Raw genomic sequence first — 27,500 nt, forward strand, 5'->3', positions numbered from 1 at the left:
CCTGGCATGCTGGGAGAGTACCCTCCCTGCCGAACCTCCCAGCATCTGTCCCATTCCCAACCCCCCCCCCCATCCCATCCCTATTCTTTGCCCTCTCCCATGCCCCGAATGCCTACCCAGCCTGGTGGGAGAGCTCTCTCCTTGATGGGCCCGCCAGCAGCCTTCCCTTCTCCCATCCTCTCGCAGTCACCAAACACCTACCCAACCTGCTGGGAGAGCACCCTCAATGCTGGCCTTGTCAGCAGCTGTCCCATTTGTACTCCACCCAGCCCCCAAGTACTTACCCATCCCATTTCTGCCACCCCCACTGCTTCTAACCCGAAAACAATAAGAATTACAAACTAATAATGATAAGATAAATGTTATCAGTGGCATGATCTATGCTACCCTGTTTCCCCCCAAAAAAGGACAGAGTCTTATATTAATTTTTGCTCCCAAAGATGCGCTATGTCTTATTTTTCCACTCCTCAGCTGCATGCTCTGGTCGACGGGCATGCTTCCAAACAAAAACTTTGCTATGTCTTACTTTCGGGGGATGCTTTATATTTAGCACTTCAGCAATACCTCTACTATGTCTTATTTTCGGGGATGTCTTATTTTTGGGGAAACAGGGTATGCCCACTTTACCGCGGATGGATATCTGGTTAGCACACTAATCTCTGCAGAGTCCATTCTCTGCTTTTTCCCATTTCAGAAGCAGAACAAATGGTACAATCAGGAATCTAAAAAGATGTAATTTATACACTTGACTCATAATTCAGTCAGACACCCCATTCATTTCAATGCTTTATAGCTCGAGATGTATAAATAATATCCACATGTGACCAAATCCTTTCTTGCTTTTTGGGGACTGGGGCTGGGTGCACAGTCGTTATAAACCAGCTGCAACATTCAATATCCATATGAAACAGAGAGGGACAGAAATTGCCTTCAATTAGAGCACATTGATTTAAAAAATATACACAATGTGCCCACAACAATGGAAAGCTACTTTACTATTTACACGAGAGCCAGCGTGGTGTAGTGGTTAAGAGCAGGTGAATTCTAATCTGGAGAGCCGGGTTTGATTCCTCACTCCTCCACCTGAGTGACAGAGACTTATCTGGTGAACCAGATGTGTTTCCGCATTCCTACATTCCTGCTGGGTGACCTTGGGCTAGTCACAGTTCTTCAGAACTCTCCCAGCCCCACCTACCTCACAAGGTGTCTGTTGGTGGGAGAGGAAGGGAAAGGAGTTTGTAAGCCACTTTGAGTCTCCTTACAGGAGAGAAAGGTGGGGTATAAATCCAAACTCCTCCTCTTCTTCTTTGCACAGTGAAATTTCCACCTGCTACAAGAGTGCCCAGGGACAGGAAAAAGAGCAAATTCTTAACATTAAGTTCCCTACAGAACATATGGGGTGATGTGGGTAGAATGTTGGCCTTAGACTAGGTAGGAGACTGTGTTCAACTCCCTCCTCTGTCAAGGCACTCATGTGGTAAATTAGGTTTACCTCCACACCTTAGTGGTGCCTCTACCTCCTCCAATGCTGCTTTGAAGATAAAATCTAATATCATTCCACTCCATGCTGTCTAGATGAAAGGCTTCATAAGAATGTAGTAACAAATAATTCAGTGTATTATATATTTACAGACGGCTCAACATTTTGTACAGTAAAATAAATCACAATAAACTCACTGTTAAGATACTATACCATCCCCAAACTCCTCCCAATAGAAACTCAATTTCAATGATGAAAGGTTGTATTTTGGCACCATCTCTTTTTAACATATCAATGATCCAGATCCAGAACAAGTGTTTCAGATCCAAACGCTCATCTGTCAAGGATAAGGTCTATATACAGATGATGCAGCTTTTATTTCATGAACTAGGATTGGCCTCAAACATTTGTTAAATCTATTTGCTGGATACTGTCAGGCAAATAAGCTAAGGATTAACTGTGTCAAATCTAAAATCATGGTTTTTGAGAAGAAAATCCATCTCAGGAAATGGTTAAAAGTGCTTGAACAAGTGAGGTCCTTTTCATACCTAGGATTAAACTTCCATCATACTCTATCCTGGGTAGAGAAAAGAAAGATCATAAAACAAAAAAGCAACCATTAGTAAAAATGCCATCATCCATTTCTACTATACAAATGGTACATTTCTACTATACATTTCTACTATACATTAAAGGTTTTCAATGCAAAGGTGGTAGGCCAAGTTTTGTTTGCTTCTCCAATTTGGATACAAGGGCTTAATGGTAAAATAGATAGGATGCAAGTAAGCTTTGTGCATTCCAAATGCAGTCTTACTCCTTGAAGCTGGAGAATATCCAATATCCCTCAAGGTGTGGATTGCTACCATTAAACTATGGATGAAGATTTTCCTCTTTACAAAGGGATCTGGTTTATTATCCTATCTAGCAACTGAAGTGTTATGTTAGACATTGATGTAGGTTTGTTGAATGCAAGTTAACCTCTTGTGGCCTTGCACCATCCTTTCTAGCTTTGCTTGGCTTGGACATGGCTCTTGAAGCTGTGATACAAAGATTTAAGGACATACGCCTAGCAGAGTTGCAGCTTGCATCTACCTCTAGATGCTACCCTACTGAATTTGGCCTAAACTATTTAAATCCATTTGGTATGGCTAACTACCTAAACAACCTAACGGTGGTAAGATATCGGAAGCTCTTTGGTATGGCTAGGCTAGGCTGAATGTGTTTCCATCGGAAGTCCTTCAGGGCCGCTTTATGAGAACTCCTTATTCAGCCAGAGTCTGTTCCTGCGATGGCACAGAATCTATGGAACATATCCTTTTGTCCTGTAACTTGTGTCATAATCTGCGACAGGAGTTGATTCTGCCTCTAATAACACACAGAAAAAAAATCTATCATTTGCATTATTAGTCAAATTAATGCTGAAGAACAAGTATCCAAAAATTACCCTTGCAGCTGCAAAATTCCTGTGTCAGAATTAGACTAAGTCCAGTGTTGATGTGTGATTTCTATATATCATTGTATCATTTTAATATGTTTTATTGTTGTAAATCGAATCTTTGGACCGCAAATAAATAATAAAAAACTCACTGACTAATTTTTAAAGAAATGCTCTGGAGAAAAAAAGGATTTTACAGATATCTGAAAATAGCCAGTAAGGGTGCTGTTTGGAAGCCTGCTGAAAGGCTTAGGTGATGGAAGGATTTCCAAGTGGAATGTTAGTTCTCAATTGCGAATCAAAATGCCAACTCTGAGTTGGAAAATTCCGGGAGGTTTGGGGGAAGGAAGAGATTGAGGAGGGCGGAGTTGGGCGAGGGACTTAATGCTATAGAGTCCACACTCTGAATTTACCATTTTCTCCAGCAGAATTTGTAGTCCTGAGATCAGTTGTAATTCCTGGAGATCTCCAGGCTCTACCCTGAGGTTTGCAAGCCTATCTACCCAGAACAGTATGTACAGAAGTTAGAGGTCTGCCCTCCATTGCACAGTTAGAAATTATTCTCAAGAACCAACTCTATTTCTGGTGGCAACTAATTCAGTACCTCAGTAAGGTGCCACAGAAAAAGCCTTGGGGACAGGCTGTGGCTAGCTTCACTTCCCTAAATAAAGGGAAAGCCAGGAGAAATTGCTGTGAGGAGATCAGTGATAAGAGGTATATAGTGGGAAATGGGGTTCTCCAGTGGGTCCCAGTGAGATCATAAAGGACTTTGAGGCTTTCCTGACCACTGGAGTTAAAAATTGGTTTCTGTACTTAGGTTCAACTCCAGTGCATCCGTGACTTCAACTGAGCTCAACACAAGCTCGGCTCCTGAGTTCTGAAACAAATCAGCAGCCACGACAAAACCTTCGATGTTGTCAGCCATGCTGCTTTTGTAACATCCACTCTGGAGAACTCAATAGCCTGCATGCTATTTTGTTATATTTGTTTTGGTTTAATAAAAAGTATTTTGTGGATTGTATTCGTGATTGATGTAAAACAGGCTGCACAATTTTATGCTAATTGTTTCTGAGGGCAGTCCCAAATAGATTGCAAGGCTGTCATCCAATTACCAGGTACAATTCTTTTAGTGACTTCTCCCTTTTGACTAATGAAACCCCAAAACTTACAAATGTTCTCCTCAAGCTGATGCAAGAAAAGTCTCCTTTTCATATTTCTGTACTAGCATCTAAAAGTACCCCACAGATGTAGATTAGTTGGGTAAGGACTACCCCCTACTGGTTAATTATGAAAACTGCATGTGGTACTGGCAAAATAAATACACACAGAGCAAAATGGCAAATAAATAAATAAAGGCACGGAGAAAAGAAATCAGACTACAGAAATCATGATGGTTGCTGTATTTTTATTTACTGTTATCACAGAGTATTTTAATCTGGTGGACTCTCAATTTTACTAATTTAATATACAGGCAAAAACAGCATGTTAAAAACTAGTTTATCCTCCTTTTGTGAGTCCACACAATAAACAGTGAGGGATATAAAATGGTGCATTGAAACTCAGCATCCCAGACAGCATCCCAGACATTCTCTCAATAAGAACTAGTGTTCTTTGGTAAAGCTGTTCTCCCGTGGAAAAAAAAAGCTGGCTAGTATTGCAAAAAGATGACACAATAGAGGCCTGTGGCTTTAAGACTCACAAGGGTTCTCTGAGATGGAATCAAATCTGAATCCCCCACAAAAACAAGACTTTGAAGAAAAGAGACACTGTTTTATCATCACAGATGAGTGCATTTTAAAAGTCCCTCCCAGACGAAAACAAAGCAAAAACCCTGCAAGATTAGTCGAGATTTGAGGTCTCACATTCATCTTTTTAAAAAAAAAATTTTTTTTTGCATTTCTGTTAAAGAAAACAAATTCTCAGAGTCTCAGCTGGATCAGGTGATGGCTGGGCCAAAAAGTGTTTCTTAAGCATTTCTAAAACTTTAGCATTCTGAGCATTTGTGGCTTTTTCTGCATCCAGTTCCCTTTTAGCAACCTGTAGCTCTCTTTGTATTTTTCTAAGTTCTGCCTCACAGTGCAGTTTCACCTTTTCCGCAGACAACTTATTTTCTAAATGGTGCTGTTCTTTTAGCTTCTTTAACTCTTGTTGCAAATCTTTCCTCTGAAGGTTTAAATGCAGAATTTCTCCACGTCCTTGCTGCAAGTCTGCATTTAAACTTCTGAGGTTTGCTGATTTCTCATGCAGTTCTTGCTGTAAAGCTTCAATCTTAGCATCTTTTTTGTAACTATGTATTTGAATCTGTTCTAACTGGGCAGTCTTGCAAAGAGTCTCTCTTCTGCAACTGCTCAACTCTTGTTTCGTTTGGTCAAATTCTGCTACTAATTTTTTGCATTTATCTTTGAGTTTTGCCAGCTCTGTTTTTAGGAAGGACAGCTGAAGTTTTAAAAAGATGCTTTCTGAATGCTCCTTGTGCATCTCTTCTCTTAAAGCTGCAAATTCCTTTGCATTCCAGATACAATGACCTTCTGTTTCCTCACTGTTTTTTTCAGATCTAGCATCTAAATTAGCAGATCCCCAGCAGGCAGAATCTCCTCCTGCTTCCTCCTTTGAATTGTTTATTTCTGCCTCAGCTAAGCTTGGCTCGTGCTTTTTTACAAAGTTGGAAGTAGAGTCTTTGCTATGGAACCTGCTTTCTTCTTGAAATGTGGTCACTGCCATATTGTAGAGTTCTTTTCTTTTGCTCGCTCTTGCTACATTCATATTTTCACAAATCAATGGTTCGGGATGATGGGCCTGATTTAAAAAATCATCCGGGCTAAAATGAGGAGAAAAAAGCATCTCTACCCAGTGCTGACTTGAACTTTCCATTTCAGATGCATCCATCTATCAGGAAAAAAATTAAAATCAACAGTTGGTGGAATACAAATAAGACAGTTTTCATGGTCAAACACACTACTCCTAAATATGCTGTGGCATCTTAAAAACCAAGACATTTGTCCCAAGTGGGCTGTCGGTCCATTAAAGCTTATACCACAATAAATCTGTTAGTGCTTTAGTTCACTTTTGTTTTAGCTGCAACAGACTAACATGGCTATTCAACTGGAATACTTAAACATGCCAAATTGGAAGTAAAACCTACTGATTGTAATAGGACATTTACAGGTAGGTGAGGTTGCATCCTTCCAACCCAAAGACAAACTGTTTAGGATATGTCTAATGTTTACTCAGTTATACTATCACAAAATCATAATGTTGTACAAGTATTACAGACACCTTCTGAATGAAAAAGTTTGAACTGGGGTTTCTAGATGGAGGAGGGTCAAATTCCCACTTAAACATATAAGCTAACCAGTATTTCTGGGCCTAACTTACATCACAGGTTGTTTTGTGAATAAAATGCAGCAGGGTGGAACAGGGTAACCAACCTTAGCTCCTTGGAGGGTACCAGCCAAATAAACAAATACATTCACAGGGAGTCACACACACTTTAGTCCATTGGAGTCAATGAAAGCAGAAGGGTACAACTCTTTTTAGAATGGCAGTTATAGTTACAGTGCCATTTTACAGTCAGTCTCCTAAGAGTAAGCCTCACTGAGGAGCCTTGAATAAAAAGTTGCCATTTGTCCCATTCCTTTAAAAATGTTAAAAATTTAGAAATGAGCAACTGAAGCCTGCTGTGGTGTAGTGGTTAGAGTGCTGGACTAGGACATTTGGGAGACCCAGGCAACAATTCTTGCTCTGTCGTGGAAGTTTACTGGGTGACTTTGGGCGAGTCACAAACTCTCAGCCTACTACACCAGGTTGTTGTGAAGATATAATGGAGGAGAGGAGAATGGACTTAACCTGATTTGGATCCCTCCTCAGGAGAAACCCAGAGTGTAAATGAAGTAAATAAGTAACATTCATGGCATGGAGTTAGATAACACCACCCAGTAAATAGCATTCCATTAAGTCTCTGTTAAAGGGACAGGTCATGTTTTCTCCTGGCAGTTGGACAACAACCCTACTTGTTAGAATTCTGAGTAAACCTGCTTAAGTTTGCCTTCTCATTTTTCACAGTAGTTTATTATAATCAGGATAACAAAAACACAGAAAGTGCTACGGCTTCAGAAACTACCTTATTTACCTTAAAGAAACACACGTGACATCAAATTCTCACAGAAGGTAAAGTTATGGACAGTAATTGAAAAACAACAACTTTGTAATAGGGGGAATCACCTTGCATTCAATGTCATCTTCCTTTCAAGTAAACATGGCAATCTTTGCTATGATCAAGGCAGAGGAGAGTAGGACCCAGGATCCATTCTTGTGCCAAAATTAGCAACGACCCTTTGGTGTTATGCAGCGCTGGGTGCTGAACTTTGTAAACCATATTTAGTAAGTAAACCATATTTAGTACGTAAACCATATTTAGTACTTTTCTTTCGTTAAAAACATTTTGAAAGTTGCTTCATGGTGTAACAGCTAACTTGGTGTTTGACCCTCTTAAGCTCTGTCGTGATTATTATTCAAAAGCATTTGTGATGTATTTGTAACGTACTATGAAATGGAGGCAACCAGTTCTGAATTTGTCTGCAGTGCTGCTGATTGTTCCTCTGTGGGTCTGATTTACAGGGTTCCTTAATATATTCCATTCCTGCTCCCCTGTTTTGAACACCAGCTACCCAACTGTGCAGAGCTGCCTTAACAGGACTCCTGCCAGCCTGCAAATGCATGGACCTGAAGAATAAAGCAGGGTTTCAGTTGCTTTCCTCCAGAACTGAAAGAATTGTGGATTAAGCCACGTTTACTGACAACACTGTTTGCTCAGCCATCCTTTTCTCCCTACACTTAACTCAAAAGACGAAACTGGGAAGCTAGGAATGTTTAAAATGACTACCCACTCACCCACCCACTTTTAAACCCCCAAAGCAAAATTTGAGGCTGAAAAATTATGGTTTCTGTTTCTCAATTATGGCAGGGCTGTTGCTGTAGCATGACAGGAACATTCAACAGGTGAGGGTCCCCCCCCCCCCCCCCGACTTGGAAATGCAAGGCAGGAAAAACTGCAACTTAATTTGTTATGCAGCTTTGAAGGTATGAGTCCTGTCAGAAAAATAACATGGGGTCTTCAGCTAAAACTTTCTAAACACCTGTTAAATGCTAACTTCTCCATTTCTTGCCAGAGAGTACAGTTTCATAAATGTTGTATCACAGTGAATGCTTCAAATTTAGTCAGTGTGTTGACAGTCATTTATAAATGATGACAATCCAGCACAATCCAGTGAATGTCTGCTGTGACCCCATAAAACCCCCTTACAGTCATGTATGTCCAAAAGTGAGGGAAACGTGTTATAGTTCAGTATTCTCCAGATTCATCTAGGATTAAAGGTACTTTCCTCAACGTCACAACATTCTCTCAAGTTTTGGCATTTTCTGTAGGGAGAGCACACGTTCATACTTCTGCATATATTATACTTCTATCTAACATGCAAAAACTATTTAGAACTTCAAAAATTCAGCATTTTCTAATCACATTGGTGAATCAAATATCAGGGAAAAACTCAACAACTCGGTTAAGTCAAAAAAGAACAGTAAAAAACAAAACAAAAGCTGTGTATACAGATAAACATTCAATCCACACGAGGCTGCAGTACATAAATATGGTCAACAGAGGTGTATTACATAAAATTGAATGTATAGTCTGAAGGGGATCCTATGTCCTCAATTTTACCTGCATCCCCCAGAACTGGCTTTTCTTCTCCAGTTGATTCCGGCTGCCGCAGGAGGAGGAGGAGGAGGTACTGCTGTTGCCAGTGGTTGCATAGCAACACTGCGGCCTGCAGGAAGAGGCAGGGCCTGGGACTGAGCCTTCTCTGCAGCTGGCGGGGGTGTGTGGGGGTGGGGTGCTGCTGGGGAGGTGTTCAGCTCTGCAACAAACTGCCTCTCCTTGCAGGAGGCAGCTCAGAATTGCAAAATTGTCCAGTATTCCTTGACAAGCTTTGCAAAGCCCACAATTCTTTCTATATTGTATCCAGCTTTTTGATCCTCAGAAGCAGTTTACAATATTATGCAAAATTCTAACTTTACTTTCATCTTGTACCAGTACCCTACCTCTCACTATAGTGTATGCTTCTGCTGCAGTTCATCTGTCTGACATCTTGTATTTCAATTTATTTTAAAATGTTTACCCTGCCTTTCCCTGTGCTTCAGGAAGCTTCATTATTCATAAACGCATCTACATCAAATAATCCACCCACCACTTTGTTAATTCTGTTTTTTTATTTCTGTTTTGTGTCTTAGTTTGTTGTTGCTTTTTCCAGATAGAATATTACTAAAAACGTGAGTTTTAAACAAATAGACACAATGGGAATGAAACCATTTTAATTTTGCTCCTTGTTCACTGCTTACCAGTCAGGAAAAAAATAGTCAGAAAACCCAGCTGAAAAGGACTGTTTTACTAACCCTACTAATAACCCTTCTCTGTCCTACCATTTTATAACTGACAAAAGAAAACCCACCCTAATGAGTTCAAAAGCATTATTCCCAAAGGCAGTTCATCTCTACAAATGCCTACAGGAGTCAGTGTTGTGTGCCTCAGGTGCAATCAGGTTGGTGCGTTCAGAATGGCATTTGAACTGATTGGTTACAAAAAGCTAAGGGAGATCTTTGCCCATAATTTGAGTAATATGGATCACAAAAGGGGTTCTGTAATAGGATGGTTTTCAGATAGAATACCACAGGCTGCCAAGGAAGGTGTGAGACCATTTCTAACCCTTTCAAGTTCTGCCTTTCTATCTACATTAGCTTTTGTTAAGCCTCTGATACTAGCTGATGGACAAGTTGAGAAGAAAAAGTGTGTTTGCAGTCTACCTTCTGTGAGGAAAAGTCAATTTAATGTGATAAAAAGTCAGTTTGATGTGATAAAAACCTCACACTGGCTACAGACCAATTAGAAAGCATTCTAAACTGGTCTACCAGGTATTGTGGTCAAGTCTATTCAACGGGGCTTACTCCCAAGAAAATGTTGTTAGATGGCACTGTAAGTGGGCTAGGCAGGAAATTTAATTAGATACAGGAATTAAGAAGGAAGGGAATGTGGTGGCAAAATGGTTGCGGGAAGAGAGAAGTAGATGCAGAAGGCTTGAAATAAATGGAGCTGAGAGGCAAGAAATATTGGGGTTGGGACTGAGGCTCTTTGCTATTGTGTGTGCGTGCATGCATATATGTGTGTTAAGTACCATCAAATTGCTTCCAGTTCCAACATATCCTATTGATAACAGTTCTGCAAACTGAGTGTTGTGGCTTCCTTCATATAATCAGCAGTAGCTTCAAATGGTTTGCTATTTTCTGCCAGTAATGTTGTATCGTTGACATAGCTCAATTTGTTAATGTCTCCCCCCACCTGCCTAATGTTCGCTCCAGCTTTATTTAACTCTTATCCAGCTTTCCTTATGATATGTTCTGCATATGTAACCTCTTTCTGTGGGTTCTGTGGGGCAGTACTTGGAAGGAGTTGCAAAGAACCAAATTTAAACAGAACAGTTTACTTCACTTAACAAATAACACTTTTAAAACATTTAACATTTACACTTTGCAGTCCTGTTAAGTTTGCATTTTCAAGTCCTTATTTACAGTCTACTGATATTGCCAAGTCCAATTCTTCTTTGCTGGTGGTTGGTTTTGAAAACTTCAGAGGCTTGGTGAACGGGCTTCAAAATGATGAAGGTTCCCAGAAAACTCTCACTATTTACATTCACAAAAACCCTGAAACAATAAATTCTAACATTTACAATATAGCAAAAAAAAAATACACTCCCTTCCCACTAGTTCCCCACAACATTGCAGTTACCTTAAACAAGGTGTTAAGGGCTTAATAAAATCAATCAAGGTCCCAGCCTGGTAGCCTTGCTTCCTCCAACCTCATGAGTTCTGCAGCATTCTGCTTCTGTTCAGACTCCACCCCTTTCTGGGTCATCCCATTCTTACACAGGGGTTACACATACAGACTGAAGAAATGTTGAGATAAAAACATATTTGTCTAATGCCTTTGCCAGTTGGAGACCATCCTATTTCTCCATACTCTGTCCTAACAGTAGCCTCTTGTCCAAAGCATAGGTCATGCATAAAAACAATCAGATACTTAGGCACACCCATTTCCTTCAAAACAAGGCATAGCTTTTAGTGATCCACACAGTCAAAATTATTAATGGGCAATAGTGGGGCGGGGGTGAAAGATAGGAGGGCAAGAGGTGGCTAAAGAAAATAGGTGAATATCAGCAATGGTTGATAAGTGGGGACCTGAAGAAATTAGAAATGCTAGAAAGGGAGTGAAAGATCAATAAGACTGGGATAAAACCTCTTATGCTTAGGGACAGGAAAGATTGTACTCTATTTCCAGGGAAGAAGGAGAAAGGCAAGAAATGTTTGGAGGGTGTGGAGTTTTCCTAAGACTGATTCTGCACAGGCAGAATGGGTTCATGGAACCCATTTCTGCTGCCTTTGCCACCATTTGTACAGCGTGTGCAGGGGCAAGCTGGGAACTCAGAGGCAAGAGGCAGCATGGTTTGCTCGGAAACTCTGTGTTTCTATGAGAACTGTGCAGTCAAGAATCCCCCCACTCGAGAATCTCCCTCATCTACTTGCATAGTAATGGAGGCTGCCTGGGGGAATCTACCCATATCCACTCTAATGGTGGCTGACTGGGGGATCTACTATAATGGTGGAGGGAAGGGGGTGGGGATTGAATGCTTCCTGCTTGCCATAATTCGCACAGGCAAGCAGGAAGCATTTGCAATCTGAGTTAGAGGGAATTAGCGATTTTCATTTAACCCGGGTTCTGGCCACTAAAATGGATTAGCAGCATTTTGGGGGTGAATTCTGTGGGGGTACCCCCATGCTTTTATAAAGGACCTCGATCTGTTTTATTTGGCCCATGCAGAATCACCCTAAGTCTTGAGTTTAGGCCCTGCAAAGTTGTTTAAAAAGCAAATACAGCTGAGTGTGGTTTCAGTTGTCCCTTCAGAACTGTGATGTTGTCATCCTAAATGTGCAGCAAGGGCCAAAAAACAAATCTGATGGAAGGCAGAAGCGATTTGAATTCATCAACTTCTGTGGCCAAAGGCTTCATATTGACTGGACAAATAGATGATTGTACAAGAGAGAACTATTCCCATGGCCTCTCAACCAATTGCTCCTATAGCAAAGTCTCTTATTTCCTTGTAATTCTTTATCTGCATCCTTATCTGGGTTCCCTCTTTCAGCTCCCAAACTTACCATAAACTGAGAATGAATATCCACAGAATGTCTTTAGCTGCAGTCAGCACAATTTTTTCTCCAGAGCCAAAAGCATATTTTAACTGTCAGTATTTTTAATATATTGTTACCGCGCTGCTCAGGGTAACACTTTCCTTGCTCTAGAGTATCCCGCTCTCGGCAGCGCCCAGGAACCCAAGCAAGACCCGACAAGGCTCGGATATATATAAAAGAGATTTATTGAGATGCTGACCTAAGTGTCAGCACCTCCCTTCCAAGACAAACACTGCTGCTCTTAGCAGCCTACAACTCTTTGAGTACACTTTCCCGTCGGGAGCCCGGGAGAAGTCCAAAGGCCAGCCCACCACCATTCAAACAACCAATCATTCATTTGCAACATGCAGGTGAACCAATCAGTGTCCGATATGCATCCTCTTCGCTCTGCGCCAGAGCAGGGCGAGCGATGACGTGTCCACTGGCGGGGACACACAAAGGTTTTCCAGGTGTCCGGGGCAGGAAGCAAAGAGCGATGACGTGAGTCCTCTTATCTGCCTGCTGACGAGACAGTAGGCAAGGCGCTTCGCTGAGGTTTCCTTATCCGTGGTGCATCAGGGGACTTTACACCGCGAATGGATAACGGGTGGGGCAGAGATGGCTCTCTGCCCTGGGCCAAGGAGGTTCCATACAAGCACAAATACAGGGAAACTTACAAATCCTATTTCTACCTAATACAAATCAGTTCCTACCTAAACAAATACAAGACAGAAATAAATTTTCCAATCGTTTTTAGTTCAGACATAGTCCAGGAGCGGGATTCTCTCCTGGCTCCGCTATCAATATGGCAATTATTTTTAATCCAAAAACATCTCATATATTTTAAACTTGCTTTATATTTCATGCATTTACTACATTCACTTAGAAGAGCATTACTACCTGTGCATTTATTCCTATGTTGTAGGGCTGTGTGCAATTAATATTTCACTGATGCTAGAAGATGTGGATTTAATTTTCAAAAGTCTTTCCCCCTGTAAACTTCTGCAAAACAAAATAATATCTGTTTCATATCCACTTTTGAGATCCTTTCAAACCAGCTTTTTTATCTAGAATGTTTTAGGGAATGGGGACAAAAGGATGGACTCTTAATGACCCTGGAATTCTGTGACCATTGGGGAATCAAAAGGCTGGTGACACGAAGGGAAGCTATTGTCCAGTCAAATAAGCCTCCTTGAGAAACAAAAGAAACAATAAAATCCCAGTGGCCTTTGTGTAGCTCTTCATGCCTGTGACTTGTGTCTTCAAGAATCTGGTACATCCCCACTTCTTTCTGCTTACACCTGATTAAAACAAAACTGACTTGAAAATAAATGTTTTCTCTTCATATTTTTAGGTAGCACTGAATCTTGAAACAGAAAGGCCCCTACAGATAGCCTCTGCTAAACTTTTACACCCAGGAAACAGGGAGCATCAGGATAGAATCATTCATCCATGTTACCTTTCTAGAGTTCAACCCAAGAATAGGATTGAAAGAGATTCAGAATCTTGTTAATAGATTAATACAGAGGGTGGGAGGATTCAGAAAACCTGCTCTCCAGAGGAATCTTTCTGCGTACGTACTCATAGACAGAACTCTGGCAGGGTTTCCCAAACTAGCACCCGTGGGTGCCCATCAAGTTTTCAGAAAGGGGCAGGGTCATTGTAAGGTAGGAAATGTTACAGGCTGCCTTTATTAAATTAATAGGTTTTCCACTGGAGGATCAGAATGATTGGTAAGCACCTGGTTTTGCATAGTCAGTGTGTAGTTCCATTCCCCTTTCAGGCTTTCCTTTTTGACAGGAGGTGCGAAGAGGGGGACCATTCTGTTTGGCTCCATCTTTTACAACTGCTGTTTAGGGTTTGGCTCCGCCTTCTGTGGCAGCCATTTTGGGTAGTACTCACCACCCCAGGCAACATTTCAAAAGTACCCACAAGTTCAAAAGTGTTGGTGGTCCCTGGTCTGAGAATTGAAACCACAAACATGGAGTATTAAATCAGAAGACCCATCCAAAATAAAAATACATAACAGTTTTGATGTTTATAACTATACTTTCAATGTAATTTCCCACAGAGGTTTCCTCCGCTTGCAGCTCATCCAACGGCCACTGCACTATAAAAAGTAGATGAATAAGTTTGTTTTGCCTGGTGATCCCATGCACATGTTGTCCCCCTCCTTTTTTGTTTTGAGGTAGATCTCCACGAAACTATGACAACACAACACGAGAATCTGTAATATTGGCATATTCATGTCATTGTAGCTTCACAGACATATCCCTCGAAACAAACAAAAAAAAGGAAATAACGACACATGCACGAGATCAAAACAAACTTTACTCATGCACTTTTTACGGTGAAATTGTGCACAGATGAGCTGCAAGCAGAGGAAACCTCCATGGGAAACCTTCACCAAGTGTCGCCGGCAGGGGAATCTCTGCAGCAGCCCATGAAATGGAAGGTATTGGCAGCAGGTGGGAAAAAAGATCCATTTTTACTGGCAATGCTTGTGTTTATCTGCACAGAGTGAACAAAAAGAAAAAGGAAAGAAACTGATATTTTTATAACGTCTACAAGACATTTTGTTTCTGCTGTGTGTAGAATACCATTGTTGCCTTGGTGCTAAACTTCCCTCTTGCTCTCTAGCTTTCTATCCATCATCTCTGCCTCCTTTCCAACTTTCCAAAGCTTCAGCCTTGCTCCACCACCAGCCAGGTGGACCCTTCACCTGACACAGCAGTCCTAAAAGGCCCATTGTGGCATCTGCCCTGAGGGGGTAGGAAGGATACTGAATTCTGTGGGGCACATCAATGGGGAGGGTAAGAACAGTCAGCAATGTAGAGTGCTCCCATGGTCTTAGAGACATAAGCAGAAGGCATCTAGCACAACCCCATCACCCAGTTGTGGGAACAGGGCACAATTTTCCTGGGTCTTCAATAAGTTATGTTTGTTTTATTTTGTGTGTTCAGGTATTTAAACATTTTTATAAAGCTCTTTTCTCTCTGGAAAAGCAGTGTATGTTTATTTGCATCAAATTAACAAATAAATGCATTCATTTTTATGTATAGCTAAATTTGTGCATGTGAGTGGTACTTTAGGTTGCTAACTTGGGTGCTTTGTAGTATTTTCCCCTCCCTGGCGTGTACCCCTCCCCCAACATTCTTGGTGCATTATAACAAAAGGATGCACTTTGCATGACCTTGGGAGCCTGTGACCATTGGAAATCAAAAGGGTGGTGACACGAAGGGAAGCTATTGTCCAGTCAAATAAGCCTCTCCAAGGGGCACCATGATTCCACAATAAAATCCCTGTTTGCAAGAAAACTTGGACATTTCCATAAAAAAAGATGGGTAAGATAAATAGAATGTCCTCAGAAGGCATAGATTCTTAAAGATGCAAAATGTCTACGTCCAGGGTAAACAAAGAGCCAAGGGAAGCGAACATCCACTAACTCAGGCTTTTCAAGACCCGGGTCATGACCCCCTTGCCTGTTCACAAGACACCTCAGAAGAATTTCTTCAAGAATACTCCTTAGTTGTGAAAAGCATTTCAAGCTAAAAACTTCCTCCTCCTGCATGGGGATTGCCAATTTTTGCATCCCTGTTTGTTTTGTTCATAGTTATGCTCACGGCAACATGAATAGTGAGTTCTTATGACTGGCAGTGTGTCATTAGGAGAAATGTTTAGCTTTAGCCACTGCAATGAGTTCAGCAGCCTAATTTAGTGGGAAACTTTTTGCTTCAACTTATATTGTCCTGGATCCCCGAACGCATGCTATACAGCCCCTGACCATTGTAGAGGATTGCAGAACATACGTGAAATCACACTGTTGGGTATTGCTGTTATTAAACAGAGTGGACATACAGGACAATACTGAACTAAACAGGGTCACACCCAGTGGTGGGATTCAAATAATTTAACAACCGGTTCCTGTGGTGGGATTTAAATAATTTAACAACTGTTTGTTTACAAGCACCATTTTAACAACCAGTTCTGCCGAAGTGGTGCGAACCAACTGAATCCCACCACTGGCCACACCTTTCTGTGATCACTGAAGTCACTAGTAAACCCCAATTAAATAAAGGGAATTAACTTTCAAGTAAAACCTGTTGGTTCAGCCAATTTGAGTACAAGCATTCTGGCATCACTAATTTTATGGAATGAGTTGGTGGAATCAGTGAAGGTCATGTATAACTAAAATAAGATTTTAAAAAAACCCAATTTCTAGTGCTAATTGAAGATAGTTTTAGGGCCACACTACACGGGAGCTGAAAAGCTGGAGAGAATTTACTTTCCCCCTGATGTTTCTTCAATTGGAAACGACCCCTTCAGGATGTGTTAAGTCCTAATAATTGGGAGGGGGTTAGACAAATATCTGCTTTTTGTCCAACTTTTCCTCCTACTGTGGCCTGGAGGAGAACATTCAAGGAAATGGTTGTGGTAGGGAATAATTAACCCCCCTTCCTAATCTATATCTCCCCCCCCCCCAAAAAAAACCCACTTTGCTTTTGAGGTCCACATTACATATCAGAAATTGCAACTTCTAATCAGATGGCATTCTCATCAAGTAAAATTAAGCAGCTGTTTTAGACTGCAGATGCCAAATGGGAAACCATTTTTCTGCCACAGAATGGGTAGTATTCTGATTTTTCATTTCATATATATTAGGCCTGATTGAAATGTAATGCCTACAAGCAGGAAGAGTTCAGGCTATGGACTGCCAGCGTACTAAAGTTGCATGTGGAGCAACTATGAGCCCAGTGTAAAAGAGAAGATAAATGTATAGCTTGCCATCATCACATTCAAAACACATCTTAATCTGGAAAAGAAGGACCTCTACGGATAATTTGAGTTCATGTATACATAGGATAGGAAGGTAGGGGATCTGTAGCCAAATAAGATGCACATCAGCCTTTCACATCTCTCTATTTAGCTTTCTGCATCTTTCACCAGTCCATCTACCTACCCATTTACGTCTTGCATCTATTTAGAAAACCCCTGGAGCAGACCTGCTTGAGGCAGTACACAATGATATAAAACAAAACTAAGCAACAGTCCATCAAAATAAATAATACCAATACAAACCTATGGAAGTCGATGACATAAATAAATCAAACCAAAGTTCAGAAAATGTCACTAAAAACACAGCCAATAAAAGCAGGTCAGAGCATAAAATGAAGCAATATATAAGGATACTGATAAAACTGCAGGCAGCAGCAGACCATAAAACCACTACAAAATATGGAATCCTTCACAAAAAGCCCAGGTAAAGTGAAATGTTTGACCTGGTGCCTAAAGGAAACAAAAGTAGGTACCAAACAAGCCTCAAGGGAGAACGCATTCTAAAAGTGAGGTGCCCCTTCCAATGAAAATTTCCAGTCACCACCTGCCTTACATGTGCAGGTGGGGGAACAAAGCACTGGGCTAAAGAGGAGGATCTCAGCTGCTGAGCTGGACAGTAGTGGAGGAAGAGGTCCATCCATTTAATCATTTTGTTATTCATTGGTTTTCTCTTAGAAGTATCAAAATGGCTATGACTATGACAACATACTTTGACAACAGACCGAACTGGGAGGTTCAGCAGTCCAAGCATCTTGAATATTAGAAATTAAGGTGTAATTGGTTAGGCTTTCAGAGGGAAGGGAAGTAGTCTGTTCCTCTCTTATTGTGCGTGGTTCAAGCTCCATTAAGAATGTGCTTTAATTTTGTCAGCTTCTAAATGTTACCTTGATATAATTTTCTGTCCATTTTTAGAACACATAAGTTGAAAGGTGGTATATACATATCACAACTAAATGTCTCAAGATTAGATCTTTGGGTACTGAATTGTCAAAACATGAAATATACATTATTCCGAATAACAATCCATACTGCAACCTACAGCAATTCAAGCCACAAACACATCACAGGGGCATTTTCATTCACTTTTCATGTACCTGAACCAGCCTCAAGTTGGAAGATAAATTTGTAGGGCTACAATATGGTACAAGGCTATATAAGAAAGAATAGAGAAAAATGAAAATGTCTCCATCACATAAGTAAGTAATCCCTGAAATGCTGTGTTTTATTTTTTCCTTGTGACAGCTGGAAGCATATTTATGCTTGCAAATTCCAACTGTTGAGTACTTATCATTGCAAGTAATCTAAATGTTTGAAAGTCAGATGAAATAGAACTGAGATACCATGTATTAGGAGGTACACTCAAATTGTGACTCTCCTATCCCTTCTGTCTCAAGTTAACAATATCCACATGTGTGGATTCTTCACTAGTCCTATAACCTGGACATCCCTAGAAAGCAGAAAATAGGTCTAGGTTATCATGGTTTTGCAAAATATGCTTTTCATAGGCCATTTGTCTTCAACTGCTTGAGGACTCCACTCTGAACTAAAGCAAGCCCACACTGATGACAAACACCATTTCTGTTGCTTCTTTTAGTAAGATTTATTAGGATTTAAGTGAGAGAATGGAAGAAACCTAGTGGGGGACAAAAAGAGATGACAATAAATATACAAATAACAAAATTAAAATTGGGTTCTGTGGTTACAGGTTGCAGATACATTTGAGTCCCAGGTCTGCAAAAGTTGAACATTTCTGTTCCAGATCACAGTGAACCACTGTAGTATAGTGACTTGAGTGCTGGACTAGGTGGCTGGAAGACCTGAGTTCCGATTTCCACTCAGCCATGAGTGCGCTGAGTGCCCTTGTGAGCCAGTCACCAACTCTCAACCTAACCTACCTTATGGAAATGTTTCAAGGGGAAAATGTTAGAAGGAAGAACCATGTATCCTGCCCTAAGAATCCTGGAAGAAGGGCAGGGTGAAATGCAATAGATAAAATGGGCATGTGAGCTAGGATTGCCATCTCTGGTTTGGGACATTTCTCAAAATTTGGGGGCAGAGTTTGGGGAAAGCAAAGTACCCAGAGATGAGGAAGCTTAGGAGGGATGTGTTGCTACAGAGTATATAACCTCTGAAGCTGTCATGTCCTCCAAGGGAACCGATCCCTGTGGTCTGGAAATGAGTTCTAATTCCAAGAGGACTCCAGGCATTACTGGAGGATGGCATCCCTAGGTGACTTGCATGTGGGAACAGCTACTCACAAATGATGTGGGCGAAGAGCCAACTTTCAGAAAGGCATTCTCCAGGGTCATTTGTGGAGATAGGGTTAGATGAAAGATTTAACAAGTTTGGAATTTGCTATATTCAGGGAAACCAGTGAAAATACCTTACACTTAAGAAGCAGTTTGCTAAAAAAAAAAAGTGTTTTCCAGGAGGCACGTATATACTTCTGTTAGATTTTAGAGATTCTGTTCAATTGAATTTATAATTTGCTGATGTGTTTTATATTATTCATAAGATATTTGTTTATGTGTTGTTTTACTTTGTCAAAGAGCTGGACATATATGAAGAGGCTTCTTAAACTAACCCACTCTTTAGAAGCCCTTTGAGAATGAATTTTAATGGAGAAATTACTAGTAGATGCAGTAAAAAAAATCACTGTGCAAACAACTTCAAATTATAAAATTAAATTGGAAATACAAATATGAAAAATTAACTCACAAATACTACAGACATAGCTTAATAAAAACATTTCTCAGAAACATACAGTAATTTGTTATATGGAAATTATTAATGTTAACATTGTGTGTGTATAAAATTAATGAAAGTGAGCTTGCCTTATAAGAATATTGGCCTTACGTTGTTTATATGTTCTTTAATCTGTAAACTGTTAAAAATGAATATATTCATAAAAAATAATGCTAATCTAGCAAAAGTTTTTTCCAGAATAAAATTTCAGTTTATATGTAAGATACAAGTATTAGAAGGTAATAGTTTCAATCATCTTTTTCTAAAATCATGTCAGGAGCTGACAGCAAGTTAAACACTTTTATTTTAGAGCTCCTTGGAAAATTCTAGTAAAGTCAAACAGAAGTTAGCTAACTCTCATACTCCTCAATTTAATCCTGCAAGTTTTTCTTCTAAGAGTGGCAAATAATTTCTCAGGATTTCTTGCTTGCTTTTTCCTCTTTCAATAGGGGGTCTTTCTAGAGTTTGCTTTGAAAGATTTCCTGTTCACAGTGCGATTGATTCTTGCATAATGGAATTCCTGCCACTACTAATATGCTGTTTTCTGGCACGTAAGATTTCTCTCAACCTCATTCTCTGCAGCATGAAAATTGTTGAGCTTTACTTTTAATTCTTAATGGGTGTGGAAGAAAACAATGAAATGAAGAATCAGAGGGAGCAGAGGAAGTTAACTATAAAAGGAAGAAGAAAAAGGATGTTTAAAACCACAAAATATACCTTCTGGTGTGGGTGGAGCTTGTTAGTTTACATAGAAGACCTTTATGTATATATGTGATTCAGAAGATCAGGTGCTCTAATTTAGAATTTCAAAGAAGTCAGTATAGTTTTCTGGTCATTTATTTTGTGTTTTAACCCCCTCTCCTCAGTGTCTTTTTAAATTAACTTCGCACACAGCTAAAACTGTACTCAAAAGGTTTGCATTAAAATACGTTTCAGACCTGTTTATCAATGAGCAGATGGGCAAGCTCAAAAGATTCTATGTCAAGTCAGAGATAAGAAAGAATGCTTAGGAAGATAAAATGGGGGAAAACATGCTTTCAAATATCTCCAAATGATAGTTTCTTTATTAAATTGACAAAACTTTCCAAAGTATATTTCAGTTTACTATGTGCATTAGTTGGAGCAGCAATCTGTATTGTAACAGATGCATTACATTATTCCAAACAAGAAAAAAATCTAAATAAATAGGATATAAGAGAAAAACACCTTGTATCTGGGATGCACATATTCCTAAACAATGTTTCTCTAGCAGTAGTCCCCCCCCCCCCGAAATAACAATGGGTATGTAAACCATTTATGGTGGAATTGATTATTCTAAAACTTGGTATTTAGAACTTGTTGAACATTTCATAAAAACTAACTGGTAGTCATTGTATCTGTCTATTGCTACATTACATTTCCTCATTAATTTTTTAATTTTCTTCTAAAGTGATCTGGCATTAATAATAAAAATGGTATTTGAATTGTCAGGGTTTTTTTTTTAATTAAAAGTTACATTCTTCCCCATGTTGGGTCTGGGGATTTCATAAAGGTTTTCTCATAAGAAAATACACATTTTAAAAAGTGTATGCATTTGTATGAAAGAATTTGCAGTGCAGTCCTAACAGCACTTTCCCAGGAGTAAATCCAATTGATTGGAATTGAGTAGGATTCAGAGTAGACTGCTTTCATTATGTACATGTGAGAAATCTAAGTTTGAGAGAGAACATTCTGGATAAAACAAAAGCACATTTCTGCTTGAAGTGAAGACTCAAATTGCTCCTGCAGATGTATCAAGTAACAAAATAGCATCCCTTTGTCTCTCTCTCTCTCTCTCTCTCTCTGTGTGTGTGTTTTTTAACCCAGAGAGCCCTCCCACCTTGTTCTAGGAATTCGTTTCATTTCACTGCTTTGGTTTTCGACCTCCCAGCCTTTTGTCTCTAAAAATACATGAGGGGTGGGGTAGGGGGACATCAACATGAAGCTCTGGAAAACTCTTTCTTGAAATGTAAAATAAAGTAGCCTTAGGTTGTAAAAAGAGAAATTATACTCTAGTAACTAACAGTTGAACGAAAGTAAGGAAGGTAATACTAGTTGGTTTCCAGGGGACCCCCTCCCCCCACCCATGGTACTGATTGTGGGGTTTAATGAGGCACCTAATTTCATTTCAGAATCATTTGGACACTGTTTCTCACTGGTGGAGATAGTTAATTATTGGCTGCTTTTAAAATGTAGTTGAATCTTACCCCCTTTCAGCTGATGCCAAGATACATTTTGGATCAGCTGCAACAGCACATGTGAGATAACTATAAAATGCATTTAACTTTGTTTACTGGGCTGTCGTTCCTGCTTATGTGCTGAGTCAGGTTTATGAATGCCCATATAGGAAAGGGTGATTGAGTCACTTGAGCAGCCCCTTAAAATAGCAGATTTTTTTTTCTGTTAGGGGATAGTTACAGGTTTCAAATTTGCTCCTAGTAAACTAAACTGTTGGTCACTTAAAATGCACAACTTATAACATTATTAGTGTTAATTAGAAGCAGAGATAAGACTTTAGCATTAGAAAGAAGAGGGATTACTCTCAAATACATACGTTCACTGCAGGAAAAGTCCACAAAAGCTCAATCAACAGTACATTTGTTAATCTTTAGGGTGCTATAGAACCTAATATACTTGAATGTAAATTGTGCAGCGAAACTGATGTTGCCTAATCTTTAGATCATAATAAATGTTGATTGATATTTTTGCAAGTGTATAGATGCTGCCTTCTTGCAATGAGAGTGCCTGAACACGTTATTGTTCGCCCAGCGATTTAAAAAAATGGCTTGGAAGCTTAGGGATGTGGTCTTACGGGGGGGGGATGGGAGAAGGGTTGAGGGTCACAAGCGCTTAGCTTTTAGCCTCAGCATGACCACATGTTTTTTTTTAAAAGCACGAGATCACGTGCTTTTTTCTAGGCTCTAGCTAGCTATTTGGGGGAGGGGGTGGCCACGGGGTTTAGAAGGCAGAATGGAATGGCTAGTTTTTGTTCTGTAGGATTTTTCCATTCCTTGAAATGGTCCAATCCCCTTTTATTCTGATGTGTAAAGCTACAGTTGAGGGGGTAGTAAATTGCGGAGTTTAGTGTTACACAAACAACGAACGTGGGTTATATATCATGATTGCTTCTGATAGAACGATGTACTGCCAAGCAATCCCACCCCCACTTTAAAATTCTCATATAATTAAAAAATAATTGAAACATCAAGCCTTCCAATTCCAAGCGAATATGGATGTTTTGACTTAATAGGCAAGCTAGTGGAAAATATTAATAAAAAGAAACACATTGACACACCAAGATCAGCTTAAATCTCTAATTCAGCTACAAGAGCGTGATCAAACTGTTGTTAACGTTAGCGCCTCATTTAATAGATAGAATTTAAACATCCACGCCTCCGCCTGTACATTTCTCTCTTTAATCTGCGTTATGCCAAACCGCATGGAAGACGATGGGGTCCCTCTAGGCTTCTATTGGCCAAGTGGGATGGGCTGCAGCTGCAGGACACAATTAATTATGCTAATTGCGTGGGGAGCGGATGTGCTCCCTCCCCCACTCTTTATTCCAGCCTCTTCTTTTTTAGCTGGTTGGTAAAAGGGGAAGGGGACGCCCAGCCTTGTGGTCACATGATATTGTCTTCGCGCCACTTTCGTAAATCTCTTTTTTTTTATTGCAGCCTTTTGCACAGGACTTGAAAGGTAACGTGTTTCCCTTCCCTTACTTTCTTCCAGTAGCAAAACAAGCCCATTCCAAAGGGCGGGTGGAACTTGGCTTTGCGCAAAAAAAAAAAAATGTTCTCTCTGTTTCTCGTGTTGGGGTTTCCTCCTGCTTCGCTTCTTTTGCCTTCCGTTTTTCGGAAGTGCGCAGCAGCTCCTTGCAAGGTGCCTCGGGCTTTGAAGGCGGTTGCAACGGGCTAAGTGCTCCAGCGGCTGTTTTTCGGCGAGCGCGGCCTCTTTGTGCGCACACCCACCTGTAGGAGTGCGTGCCGGTTTGCCTCAAGCGGCTGCTAATGTCTTTGCAAAAGTGATGGGCGAGGGTTTCTTTTGCCTGGCTGGCTCGTAGATTCTTGGGACAAGGGTTGCGCCTCTGGGAGCTACTTCTCAAACTTGTAGGGCCCTTATGGCTGCGCCTGGTTATGCCGGCGCCCTCAAGCGCGGCATGGGAACAATGCCCGGGCAAGCGGCATGGAACAGAGCGCCCACCACTATACAAGCGCCAAAGGTTCCGCTGTTGCTAAATTGGCTTTTCTATCGTTGCATCGCAAGCCTTTTGTTAGGGGGGTGCCCAATATGTGTTAGGATGCGCACTTTCGCTGGAGGAAACTTGCCTGGCCCGGAGATGAAAACGGGGCCGGTGTGGCAAGGCTTTTCGGGACGGCATTGTTGCGCCTGCACATGGCGTAGGGGAGGAGGGATTGCCTCCATCCCGGGTTCGCAAAGTCGGGCCTTTCCGTGCAAGGGGGGGGGGGGGAGTAGAGGCGGGCCAAAGAGCTCGTTGCCAGTAATGCGCATGAGCTTGCACGCGGGGCACGCCGGTATTTGTAGTTTCCCGGGCACACACCACCATGCGCCGCGGAGAGGAGGTGCGCCCGGGACACGAGGAGCGAGCTGGCTCGGAGTTCCGCGCGAGCCGGTCAGCCGGCTTCCCCGCCCCGGAGCCGAGGGTCTGTGGGAGCTTCTCCCTTCTGCCGTGGGAGAGAATTGGAAAAGCACCGCCTGGGGAGTTTGCAAACTTTGGGCGGCGGAGCGCGGCCGGCCGGTCGGCCAACCCCGCCGCGGAGACAAAGGGGCCCCCGGATGCGCCGCTCGGGAGCCGGTCTCCTGCCTGCCCGGCTGTGCCTGTTTGGGGTGGTGGGGAGGCGAGCCGTGTTTAGCGAGCGATCTACCAGCAGGACCGCGGCCCGGAGCGGGAGAGGGGAGCCGGGTGCCGAGAAAGCGCCGCGAAGTTTGAAGCGGACGGGGAGGCGGGTCGTGCGCCTCGTGGAGAGTTCATGCTGGGGCTCCTTTTGCAGAAGGGTGGGGGGTTCAGGCTGGCGGTCCGCGGGGGGAGGCTTCTGGGAGGGGGGCACGCGGGATACTTTGTATCTGTTTGCTCGGCCGTGCGGGTGGCGCGTGGGTTTCGCGGCCGGGGGTGGGGGCGCAGGGGAGGGCGGGGGCGGGCTCCGGTTGGCGCGTTTTTGGGACTTTGAATGGAGGACTCCCTTTCCCACAATGCCTCGCTCCCTTTCTCTTTAATCTGCACGGGGGGGGGGGCGGGTAAGCGCGCGAGCCTGCACGTGGTGCGGGCGCCCCAAGAAAGGGCAAGGGGGCTGAAAGAGCATGGAGAGATACAATGATCCTGCATTTTAAGATGCATCTTAACGAGGAAGAGAGATCGCTGGGGTCTTTCCCTCTAAAGGGTGGAAATTCTTCGCCAAACGGCCTCCTTCTGTCCCCTGTCCCTGGGAGATTCAAAAGGCTCGACCTTTTGCAAATGGCAGAACCGTTGAGTCATGTCACATAATTCTTGTTTCAGTTTTCCTGTTAGTCATTCATGACAGACGCTAGCCATTGTTTCTGTAAGGAGTTCTCCTTTGACTTCTTTTCCCTTAAAGGGCTTTTCGGGAGGAGATCCAGTTTGGAAATTTGCAAGCATCAATTGTTGCCCGAGAGGTGAATTTCTCAACCTCTGCCACTGGTTGCTGTTTACAAACCAAGGCATTTGTATGAGTGTTTGTGCCTTTTTGTGGCTCTAAGTAGCAGCTCTGTTTATGAGGTCTGCTAAGCCCTAGCCCTGTTATGACTTTTAATAGAAGCTCACCTCTATCAACAAAATTCTGCTTAACATTTTAAAGAGTAATAGCAGTAATCTGGACCATTTTGTGAGTGAAGCATTTCAACCGATTATGATAATAGAAGTACAAGCATTAGAGAATCCATTTGGACACCTCCCTTATCCTCTCTCCTCCAAAAGCAGATGGTCAGCTCAGACTTAGAGAAAAGGTCCCAACTGGGACGCTGAAAGGTAGTAGGGGGTATCCTGTGCATTTTTGGGTGGGAAGCCATCAAATACAAGCTACTGACTTAAATTAAACTTCTGGTACTATAAAAACGGGGTTGCTTTGATCTCCTTTTGTGAGCACATCACTCATTTAAATGGGAGCACCTCCTGCCATTTGGTTCACCCCCCCAGGACATCCCAAGATGCGCAGTTGCCAGAATTTTGGAAGTCTTAGCCTGACAGCCACTTAAACTTGTATTATGCATGTGACTATTTGCTATTTAAAGAGTACACATTTAAAGAGTATACACATACAGACTATTGCTGGCTTGGGAGAAGCAGTAATAGTATCCCTATAGAAGAGAAGATCCATCTTGGATGTCTAGCTGAGGATTATGGCCTGAATACTTGTGAATTTGAACTGAGATTCTGCTGCTGAATTGCCCTTCTAGGCTTGAAGGGTAGAGCAGTCTGAGAATTGCTCTGTTACTCAGACCATTCTTTTGTGGTTTAGTGGCTTGTTGGACTAAGGGAGGCTCAGGTTCAAATCTCTACTATGCCACTGAAGTATGCTGGGTGACCTTAAGCCAGATATGTACTCACAGAGTGGTGGTAGCAAATAAAATGTATGAGACACTCATGGGATCAATTACAGATAAAGCTGCAAGTCCCAAAGAAACTCCCGCTGAGAAATTTTTGAACAAGGAATTTATTAGGGAATGTAAAGAGGTGAAAAATCAGATGAGAAAAATTTACGCCGCCTTCAAAAACCGCAAAGCAGAAACTTTACCTCGAGAATATTTTTTCTCAGGACCTGGCTAATGTAATTGTTTCATGAAAATAAACCAAAGACTGTTAAATCCCTATGGGACTCTAATACAAATAAAATGGGGAAATGATGGTGTAATCTGCTTTGGTTCCCCTTTATTGGGAAAAGTGTGGCACAGATATCTTAAGGTCATCTGATGGCTGATCAACATGCAGATATTGTGGATGTTTTTAATTACCTGAATTAGTAAATTAAATCTGAATTTTATGCTTACAACCTTCAACACAATCATAAATGTAGACAATTTGCCAGGTAATGGCTGATTTATTGGGAGCAGTAGCAGCACCTGGTGCCCCTGTATGCACCAACTTTACTTTCTCCTGGGCACCAGTTGCCAACCCAGTGGTAAGAAATCTGTAGCAACAGAGTTTGGAGGCAGAGTAACCTGTAAACATTGCCTAGCAAAATGATGCATAGTACATTGTGTGATAATTCCAGCTTTTAGTTGATTGTACATAATTTTTGCCTTGGCATAGTGAGAAGCCACCTCTTAAGTCTTGCTTTGAAATCACCCCATCTAATTTATTACAATCGTTGACCAATACAATTTTACAAAACAGTTTAACAAACTAAAATTAAACTATATTTCCTCATAATAATATTCTGTTGAAATATTAACATGTTTTCTTCTTTCTTCCTCTCCATTCCAGCAACTGTTTCCTGGAGCATAACTGGTCCTTGGAATAAGAATTTGCTTGGACAACTTAATGTTCCTGGAAGGAAGATGCAAAGGGTCAAGGTCTTTGGTGTTTTGGATGAGCCTTGAGTGGTGCAAAAGTGCTTATAGTGCAGGTAGCACATTGGCACCTACTGCAGTATTGGCACTTCAGCTTCATTATGGCAATCTGTTTGATCTCTGCTGGTTTCCGGTACAGCTAAGTCTGGGTAGGTTCTTAGGGCTGGGATGCCA

The 27,500-nt window shown here is 41.5% G+C and overlaps 1 protein-coding gene across 3 annotated transcripts; it reads right to left on the reverse strand.

Moving 5' to 3' along the window:
- Positions 1–4,300: 4,300 nt before the first annotated feature.
- CCDC160 (coiled-coil domain containing 160) lies at positions 4,301–10,805 on the reverse strand. Of its 3 annotated transcripts, XM_048513699.1 has the most exons (3): positions 8,632–8,661; positions 7,459–7,637; positions 4,301–5,801 (listed from the first exon to the last, which is right to left on the reverse strand). In XM_048513699.1, the coding sequence occupies exon 3, from the start codon at positions 5,799–5,801 to the stop codon at positions 4,818–4,820; it is 984 nt and encodes a 327-aa protein (XP_048369656.1). In that variant the 5' UTR covers positions 7,459–7,637; positions 8,632–8,661; the 3' UTR covers positions 4,301–4,817. The 3 variants fall into 3 exon arrangements, with proteins under 3 accessions (XP_048369656.1, XP_048369657.1, XP_048369655.1); XM_048513700.1 differs by lacking the exons at positions 7,459–7,637; positions 8,632–8,661 and adding an exon at positions 10,750–10,805; XM_048513698.1 differs by lacking the exon at positions 7,459–7,637 and having other exon boundaries at positions 8,632–8,725.
- Positions 10,806–27,500: the final 16,695 nt, after the last annotated feature.

The sequence above is a fragment of the Sphaerodactylus townsendi genome, linkage group LG13 (genome assembly GCF_021028975.2).
Source record: "Sphaerodactylus townsendi isolate TG3544 linkage group LG13, MPM_Stown_v2.3, whole genome shotgun sequence".
Taxonomy (NCBI): domain Eukaryota; kingdom Metazoa; phylum Chordata; class Lepidosauria; order Squamata; family Sphaerodactylidae; genus Sphaerodactylus; species Sphaerodactylus townsendi.